This window comes from Stegastes partitus, unplaced genomic scaffold (assembly GCF_000690725.1).
Source record: "Stegastes partitus isolate 25-593 unplaced genomic scaffold, Stegastes_partitus-1.0.2 Scaffold1242, whole genome shotgun sequence".
Classification (NCBI taxonomy): domain Eukaryota; kingdom Metazoa; phylum Chordata; class Actinopteri; family Pomacentridae; genus Stegastes; species Stegastes partitus.
The window spans coordinates 110,931-120,519 of NW_007578973.1; the positions used below are offsets into that span (position 1 = coordinate 110,931).

The 9,589-nt window shown below is 42.7% G+C and overlaps 1 protein-coding gene across 1 annotated transcript in view; it reads right to left on the reverse strand.

Moving 5' to 3' along the window:
• Positions 1–2,574: 2,574 nt before the first annotated feature.
• Positions 2,575–9,589, reverse strand: part of dlec1 (DLEC1 cilia and flagella associated protein) — a 16,350-nt gene continuing 9,335 nt past the window's right edge. Inside the window, exons 22-38 of the mRNA XM_008297729.1 lie at positions 9,086–9,202; positions 8,798–8,919; positions 8,516–8,695; positions 8,358–8,425; positions 8,113–8,264; positions 7,902–8,017; positions 7,739–7,809; positions 5,529–5,749; positions 5,199–5,354; positions 4,992–5,114; positions 4,785–4,879; positions 4,538–4,625; positions 4,214–4,411; positions 3,967–4,128; positions 3,728–3,878; positions 2,959–3,070; positions 2,575–2,783 (exon numbers count right to left, since the gene is read on the reverse strand). Coding sequence (XP_008295951.1) covers positions 2,657–2,783; positions 2,959–3,070; positions 3,728–3,878; positions 3,967–4,128; positions 4,214–4,411; positions 4,538–4,625; positions 4,785–4,879; positions 4,992–5,114; positions 5,199–5,354; positions 5,529–5,749; positions 7,739–7,809; positions 7,902–8,017; positions 8,113–8,264; positions 8,358–8,425; positions 8,516–8,695; positions 8,798–8,919; positions 9,086–9,202 — 2,259 coding nt within the window. The 3' untranslated portion in view covers positions 2,575–2,656. The remainder of the gene's footprint in view (positions 2,784–2,958; positions 3,071–3,727; positions 3,879–3,966; positions 4,129–4,213; positions 4,412–4,537; positions 4,626–4,784; positions 4,880–4,991; positions 5,115–5,198; positions 5,355–5,528; positions 5,750–7,738; positions 7,810–7,901; positions 8,018–8,112; positions 8,265–8,357; positions 8,426–8,515; positions 8,696–8,797; positions 8,920–9,085; positions 9,203–9,589) is intronic.

The following is a 9,589-nucleotide window of genomic DNA, read 5'->3' on the forward strand; positions in this document are numbered from 1 at the left end:
TGTCAGACTGTCCTCCGATGAGCCTCTCTATGTCTCTAATCAGCTGTTACATTTCAATACAATCATTCTGCGTTTTGGAAGACTAGATGAAGTGTCTGATGGCCGAAGTGGCAGCTTTTTCTCAGGTAGTCATCATCAGTACTTCACACAGCGATATGTACTCCTCATTAGTGCAGCCACAGTTTTGCTTAGCAGCTCTCTGTAGATCCCAGGGGGGTTTCTGGTGCCTGTCTACAGTCAAAAGAGCTCTTCTTGGTTGCTGTTTAAAACAAAAAGGTAAAAAGCCTGACTGTTCACTAATTAACAAATCCTCACAAAGTCATTCTCTTTAACCAAATTCCTTCCTTCACTGTATCTGTTGGAGCCATTACCAGAAGCATTGTCATATTTGGACAACTGAGACTCCAGTCATCATTATATTTGCGTGCAGAGCGTGTTGTGTTCAATCAGGAAGCGAGCCGACGTGAGCTCCAGACTAATGGACAGCGACTGAGACGGTCCGTCATATTTGTCACAAACAAGCAGAACACGACTGACTTTACTATTTTCCCTCTCTCTTGATGTCACATTTGCATTGTGCAGCTCAGAAGAGAGGCTACCTGTGCGCCAAAAATAAATTGCAGTGGTCACAAAAACACAACCCTGGGAAGCCCTGTCTACTCTTTTCTTCATATTACACTTCATGTTCGGAATAGCAAACGCTCCACTGACCTTGGCCCCAGCGCCACTCTCTTCAGATTAGTTCCACACAGCACTGTTTTATTGTGATCAGACATGCCCTTGGTCTGTGTAAGACTGCTCGAGTGCAATGAATATCAATTGGACATTTGCATCCCTCTGTGGACTTGCAGTGCTTGTAGGTGTCTGTACTGCTAAACGGTGGCGTGGATGAACACCACATGCAGCTGTTATGAACAATCACAGCCTGTATGTGTGTGTGTGTGTGTGTGTGTGTGTGTAGGAGAGAGAGAGTCTCTGGGGTTTTTCCAGCTTCACCTCAGAGAATTTCAGAGAGATTTGGGCCTCCAAGCAAAAAACAATTTCTCTGCCACTGTTAGTTTTTATAGAATAAAGGCGCTTTCTCACATTGTACAAATCAAGACAACTAAAGTTTTTTAGACTTTCAAGTATACACAGGTGACAAATTAAAGAAAAATCCGACATAAAGCATCTCAGTAAGGTGTTGGGCCACACTGTACCACCAGAACCGAGATGGAACACCATTCTTCCACAACATACTTGGTGTTTCAGTGATGTTGGTGGAGAACACTGCCTCACATGTTGGTTTGAAATCTGCCACAGGTGGTAAAGTGTGTTGAGATCTGCTAATTGTGAAGGTCACAGCCTCACAGTGACACCTCGTGCCCCGTGGACAGGCTGGAAGAAAGCACTCCTACCAGAATAGAAATGTTTCTTCAAAGGGTAAATGTGCTAAACTTTGTTTTGATTTGAAGTGAACCTTCCCTCTACAGTACAACAGAGCCTCTGGATCCCTTCCATAGAGGTTAAGGGTTCAGATATTTCATTTTATAAGAAAATAATGTTTGTTTTGTTACTGAGTTTCAAGTGGCAAATTGCTTGACAGCACCTTCAATGGATTTTATGTCTATTTGAAACAAGAGTTATTGATTTGTTAGTAAATCCAAATATGTTTCTATGCAATGCTGGAAGTGATACATAAAATTCCAACCCTCAGTTCATGCAAATAAATTCTGTCATCATGACTTCCAGCCAAGTGAGAGGTGCCCAAAGGTTACAGGTCTGACAAGAGCCCTTTGTTTACTGAGTCTCAGGAGCTCTGAAGTGCAGTCGTGGGAGTTCTCCTCATGTTTTGGATAACAAACCAGCCTTCACTTTCCCCGAAACTCCTCGGGTGTACGTGCAGGAAAACATGTTGGCATACTTATCTTCCTAGCTGTCGTTTTCTCTTTGCTAAAGGGTCTTGTGGAAAAATCAGCTCATCGCTGGAGGGGTAAACTGCAGCTGATATTGACTTGTTGGAGTCAAAACCACAGGAAAACCTAAAAATACTGGAGATCAGAAATGATAACAGTAAATGGTAGATTTCTTACTCAGCACACTGTGGGCAAAGCTGCCATTCCCAGTGCATAAACATAAAGGTAGAAGGTTTTTGCAGACTAATTAAAAAAAGAAATCTCCCAGAGAAAATGCAGAATTTAATGCTCAAACAACCTTCCTTAGGGTGCATCTTCGGTGGTTTCTTATTTGAAAGCAGTTCCTCAGGCATATTGCATGGTTTCCACGCGATCTCAGGTTGCAACACCTCTTTGTAATATACATGTAAAATAGCAGGTGAATAAGTGTCTTCAATGTCACGACTCAAATCAACCCATCGTCATGTTTAATGACATAAATCACTGATTGAAAAGTAAATACGTGGAAAGTGGAGTTTGAATGAAGGCTTTAGAAGGATAGACTGTATATTAAGTCTCAATCGATCTTTTGGTCGTATCTTTACATTATTAAATGTCTTGATAGGAAAGCGGCAATAACTGAATTTTATGATCTTTAAAAACAGCTACGTACTGTTTTATGCAATTCAATGAGACCTGATGAGTTCTTCTTTATATTTATTTACAATCTTACAAAAAGACTTTGAGGAGAACTGGTTGAAAAGCAGGTGGTGGCTGTGATGTTATAAGGACGTGCAGCTTGTCCTGTGCACCTTATCAAAGGATCCAGTTCCCTGGAGCTGCAGAGTGAGGGGGGTCTTCACCAGAGGAGACTGGATAACCACCAGGGCCCCGAACTCTCTGCCCTCACTGAAACACACAACATGCAGACATTTGAAACTTAGGTGTGCTGTGGATATGTTAGCAAAATTATGTTTGTTTTTGTTTTGTACACATTTATCAATTCAATCTTGAAAACACTTGTTACATAAAACACAATATCTGTGTAGACATTTTAATATTGGCCTGTGGTTTGTGACTTTACCTGGGAGTGAAGCTGATCTGAAGACACTGGCTGCAGCGGGCGGCACTGAGCTCCTTGGACTGGAGCAGCCCAAAGTCTGGCGTAACTCTGAACACATTGGAGTCTCTTTCTTCTGATTCCACACACAGTGAACACACACAATTAAGGCTGACAAGCTATGCAAACACAAGAATGTAAATGATAGTTTACACTATGGGCTTCACAGATATACGAGGTGTGTCAGAAAAGCTCCAGAACTGGTGTCACAAACTACAAACTACGAGTTTTCCCCTTGAGATGATCAACCAGCACATTCTACAAAGAGATTTTTGCTTCGTTTAGAGCGTGAGAAGAGGCGAGAGGTGCTGCAAGACAAGTTGTGGCTGCTTCACCATGACAACGTGCCTGCTCACAATGCCCTGAGCATCCGACAGTTCCTGGCTGAGAAGAACATCGCCGTGCTGTAGTAACCTCCCTACTCACCCCACCTGGTTCTGTGGGATTTTTTCCTAAAGCTTCCCAAGCTCAAGGGGGTCATCAAGGGGACCCGCTTTGAAGACGTGGACGACATCAAGATGGCTGTGACGACGGAGCTGCGGAGGATCCTGGAAGAATCCTTTGTGACAGAGAAGGCTGGGAAAGTGTGTTAGACTCCAGGGGGATTACTTCGAAGGGAAAAACTTGTAGTGATTGGATTTGAAATACATCTTTTGTGTCACCAGTCCTTGAACGTTTCTGACCCACCTTGTATCATTGTTGGCAATAAATGTATTGCTGATAGTGTGGTTACTTGTAAGTGATCTCCAGTAGGTGTGGGCTCCATGGCTGTAGAGGTTAACTTCTCTGGTTTGTGTCTGTCCCACATAGCAGAAGCCAAAGTTGATGCTGTCAGTGGATAGACGTAGAGTACAAAGGTCCAGATGGGCGCGGAGAGGCACTGTCTGTTCGGAGGATATGAACGTTGTGAGGTCACATATTTCGCAGTTACTTACAAATTATCATACAGTCATGTGTGCAGTTTTTTCCAACCTGCAGGCCGTTGTTGCTGTAGTGGATCAGAAGGTTTTGCTCGAACCTCAGCTTCCTTTGCCCCTTTGCGCTTTGGACAAGCATCACACCAGGAGGAGCTTCTTCATCTGTCTGGTCCACATGGTCCAGAAGGGGTAGAGAACAGTGAAAGGCCACTTTCACCTAGAATTCACAGTAAAGAGCAACAACATTCAGATCCAAACCTATTGCGCTACTGTATATCCATGACTGCCTCTCCTCATCTCACCCGCATGCTGTGTTGAGGCTGAAGCACTAGAGATTGATTTTCCCCAGTAGGAGGGTTGCTGGAGGTGCTGGTTCGGGCTCGCGGTTGCGGCTTGAGTACAAAAAAAGGAAGCTGAGTCTTGAGTCTGAAGTGCAGGGGGATCTCTGAGGTGTTTGCTAACTTAAATGTCTGTGTGATGTCGAATTCCCGCACTTCTACCTGCAGGACAAAAGCAACCAAAAAAAAAAAAAAAAACAGCTAAGAAATGCTGCGCACACATGGGATAAATACCTCATATATGCACTTCAGCACTGTTAATTAGTGCTGTAGATTTCTTCGACCAACCTCCTTGTCTGATTCTGCCCTCAGTAAATCACCGGCCGAGGCGTGAAACTCCAGCACCCCGTCGTCCTCCTCCATCTGCACTAACAGCCTGCAGCAACGGGAAGTCAAGAGGAAGATATGCGACTTAATCAGACCACCTCTGAGCTGTTTTTGCCTAACCTCAGCTTATTTTAATTTGGGAAACATAAATTGAGTTGGATGCATTCGGGGTCTGGGGAACATAAATAGCATGATTGTAATTGCTTACACTGCAGGTTTAACGGCTGCAAGTAGATCCATTCTGACAGGCTCTAAATCTAAACCCTGAGCCCTTCCAACTTTACCCGGGACACAAGCAGCCATCTGTAAAACACAAACAACACAATAAAGCAACTTAACTTGCATCTGAGTTATGAACTGTCTTTTTTTAGGATTTATTACTAAACCATACTGTTTTGTGTACTAAGCGTGTTACCTGAGAGTCGAGGCTCATGAAACCCAGAGCCAAACCTGCACATCTGGACTCACAAGCTGACTCAGAAAGAGTCAGAGGGGTGAAGGATACATGGATAGTTCCACTGCCCTTAGCTGGAATCACCTTGAGATTTAAAAAGCAATAAAATGCATCATTATTTAGATGAAGTTTTTTAGCAGTAAAGTAGTGGCTAAAATCTCTGCATACTGTCTGTTGTGGTGTGATGCAGTATGGGTAATCTGAGAGGTTGCCCATATGAGGTCTGATGTGGACGGAGATGAGGTTTTTCCTCGCAGGAGACGGATAAGTTTCCTCTTCTTCCTCACGATCATCGTCAGGTAAAAATTCCTCCTCTTCCACATCCTGAAATTAATAATAATAATTTTTTTAAAAAGCTGCATTTGAGCCAGTGGAAGAAAAATAAAGTGCGTTTCTGTGCTTCCACTTATTGGGATTGTACCTGTGAGGATTTCTCAAAGGCCAAGTGACAGAAGCCGTATGTTTGTGTATCTGTGCTGTGGTGTTAAATGTACTCACAGTCACACTTCGGAGAGACGAGCTTGTTCCCTCCGAGCAAGGGCTGTGAGTCTTCTCCCAGACTGTTTGCATGTTTCCATCAGAAAGCCTTAGTGCTCCACTCAGCACCTCATTGCCATCAGCGTCTTTAATTGGGAACGGGTCTCCATATGTCACTACGAGATCCACCAGTTTACGGTCACTCTGGTCTATGTTGTAAGTCTCCCAGTCAATCCGGATATCTGTCACAAACCAAATACATGCAGATGAGATCATTTTGACGAGAGTGAAGTAGTTGTAACACACACACTAAAACATATTCCAGCTCAGACATGTGCACAGCCACTAAATGTTTGCTATTTGATAAACAATCAAATCAAATGGAACGCACAGTCAGTCATAAGTGACACACTCAAAACAAGACGAAACAAAACACATTTTTGCCATAGACTCAGGCATTAGCATGTTCTTATTTATAAACTTATTCTTGGTTTTCTTCCTTCATATCTATGAGTCTATTACCTTCAACAAGCACGGGGTTCTATTGTCTTTGTTTCAGGATTTATTCCTGCTATCTGTTCCTAGAGCCTGGACTGAACTGAGTAAAAGTGTTTAAGCATGCTGCTCCCTTTGCCTGAATTTTAAACAGCTGATCTCACAAAATGAATTCAAAGCAACTTTACGTGACTTGAAGGCAGACACATTCAGAGGAACATGTTATGACGAACTCAAATTGCCTCTGTATGGTCATTACCAATAATGACTTTGCGATTTTATGAGTGGAACACACGATTGGCTTTTACATAAACCTTATTTAAATTGTATGTTTGTTGCACCTGCTGAACTGTGCTGCTGCCTGTCTCGGCCAAGATACTTGTGTAAAACAGATTCTCAATCTTAATGAGACTTTTCTTTGTAAATAAATGTTAAAAATTTTTAACAAAATCATAAATAAGACGAATTTCTCTAAAAAAAAAATCTAATATGTCATACTTCAAACTTCATGTGTATAGCACCTGTCACACAGGCTTGTGCCGGAGCTTTACAGGTGACAAGCTGATAATAAGACAGTATGTTTCACACTGTTGGGGTTTACAGACTTTCTGCACATGTACAGTATGTCACAAAAGTGAGTACATCCACCAGCTCCATGATGTCGTCATGGAGGTGTAGAAGAGGATTCCAGTGGCGACCTGTGAAGCTCTGGTGAACTCCATGCCCAACAGGGTTAAGGCACTGCTGGAAAATAATGGTGGCCACACAAAATATTGACACTTTGGGCCCAATTTGGACATTTTCACTTAGGGGTGTACTTTTGTTGCCAGCGGTTTAGACATTAATGGCTGTGTATTGAGTTATTTTGAGTGGACAGTAAATTTACACTGTTATACAAGCTGTACACTGACTCCTTTACATTGTAGCAAAGTGTCATTTTTTCAGTGTTGTCCCATGAAAAGACATAATAGATATTTGCAGAAATGTGTACTCACTTTTGTGACATTCTGTATGTGTTGAGTGGGGCTACTCCACACACTCTTAGATGACTAAAAAGACTTAGTAGCAGGAAAAATGGAAACTGAAGGGTTCTTTCCCCCAGTGCCACATCTTCTAAATCTATTAAGTTGCTAATAGGGATGCATGATGTTCACTGGGCAAATTAAAAAACTACTTCATCTTATCTGTAAAACATGCCACGATCATTTTTAAGTAACATTTTCAAACTAGCCGTAGAGTTTTCACCTGTCACCTGTCAATGGTGATATTTCTTTGTCATCATGCATCCCCTCGTTATTATAAATCTAATTTCATTATCCTAAAAATGTTATGAAATGCTGCATTGACAATGTCTTTCCTTTTTTTTAAAAATCATGTAACATTGTGGGAATATTGCAGGCACAATGTTTGTTAATATATCACCTTACAGGAACGTTCAACAAAAAAATGTTCATGGTCACTTGAGGCCTCCATAACATCTTGAAAACATTTTAACATTTTATTTTGAGAATGTTCTTCCTTTGTTTCGTGTTACATAATCTGTGGCCCTGACAACATCCTGAAAACATCTTCTGAAATCTTTTACCTTTTAACTTTCTAGGAACATTATTTGAAATGGTGAACGAGTTTTGATCGTGTTCCTATAATTGTCAGTGATCCTGTGATTCTAACAGACAGGACACATGACTGTCAAAGAATTATCTTCCAACCCAACATGTTTTAATGGTCACACTTACCGAACATGCTGGGATTGTTGATGCGAAGAGAGCGAGACACTGTGTCACCTCCAGATATGTGAGTGCCAAACCTAACAATGCAAACAGGATGGTCAAGTCAAAAGATATAACACATTAATTAAAAACACAGAGATAAGGGTAGATTCAGTTGGAGGGAACAGACCGTATGGTTGGTCCCTGGTGCTGGTTATCTGCTTGTGGACCTGTCATCTGGAAGTAGAGCGGACAGCCTTTCACTGTCATCTGCATGGGAATGAGCACAGATTCGAGCTCCCCCACCTGCAGCACAAAAACAGAGAGAGACATGAATGTAAAACTGCTTTTTTTTTCTTTTTACAGCTCTTATGAAACATTAAACAGCATAAATAACATACTTTGCATATGAGGTGATCTCTGTATTCCCCCCACATGTCGGTATAGGCAGTCACGTCCACAGTCTGGGTCTCAAATGGTCCCAGCGTCCCCGCGTCTGGCAGGACAATGAAAGCTGCACCCTTTCCATGTGCCAGCAGGCTACTCACAAACTCTGACAATGGATACAGAATCATAACCAGCACTGTTAGATCTCATTGTTGCCTGATGTGAAAAGCCTGCACACTGATTAAAAGCTGCAGCGTACCCTTGTGTGCTTTTTCTTCCACTCTCTTCGCCTGAACAGAGTGAAGGGGATTCTTGACGTATGCGAATCTGTGATTAGGATGCAGCCGGCGTTACGTTTCTTTCACGGTAAAGTTATTCCTTGATCCATTATTCAGGTCAGTGAGCCAGCTTCCTTACCTTTTCTCTGACTGGTTATTGGGCTTTGAGGCATGGCAGGTGAAGTATTCTGCCTCAATGGTAAAAGAGGCAGGGATCGCAGTTTGATTAGTTATCAGTAACTGCTTGGTAACAGCTTTCTTTAAAATGACATCATCTCCAAAGTCAAGTGCCACTGCTGAAAGGCTTCCTGGGGAGGAACTAGAGGGAAAGAAATCAAGAGTTTGAGCAGCATTATATCAGTGCTTGTCACTTGTCATTTCGAGTAAATGCAGGGATTTTAGATACAAGGCTTGAAGTTACCAGACACCGGGCAGTGAGTAGGAAACACAGAGCTTCTTGGGTTTAGAAGCTACAATCCCAACAACTAGAGGAGAGCTCATCCCCTGGACCTCACAGAGCGCAGTCACCTCAGTCAGCTCCAGCTAGATAAAGAGACAAGCAGGAGGATAGATGATCAGATATCAAACAGAATGACAGAATACTAATGTGTGACAGCAGATCAAACACAAACCCTTTGCTCTTCACTCTCACCTATTCCCTTTGTCTCTTTGAGCGTGTTAAAAATCTGTGCCGCAGACTGGTACTTACATCTGCGTGAGAGGTAAAATCAACTGTGATCTCCATGGTGGCATTAGGTCCCAGAATACCAGAGGAAGGGTCAAAACTGGCAGCACAGAGTGAAGCTTGTTTCCCCTGGAGTTGGTCCTGTTGGGTAAAACATCATCACTAAGTATCTCATTGTGTTAAAAGACAAGCAAATTTGAGCCCAAGGGGGAAAAGAAAAAACAATTTCTGGACTCAAACTATCTATCATATTACACCAACTGTGAGTGTCATAGACTGGGTTCACTGTGTTTTTGGGATTTTGTCTCTTTGTGTTTTGGTGGATGTGCCTCTGTTCACTGCAGGCTGGGCGGAGCCGATCAGGAGAGACACGCTCACGCTGGCAGCTGTGGCTCATCAGCCGTACCCTGCTTAAATACTGGCGTCTCACAGAAGACCGACGCCAGAGGATTGTGATACCTACCTCAGGGTACAGTCAGGCCACGAGCTGCTACACCGCGCTGAGCATTCTTGATGTTCTCTAGCTTC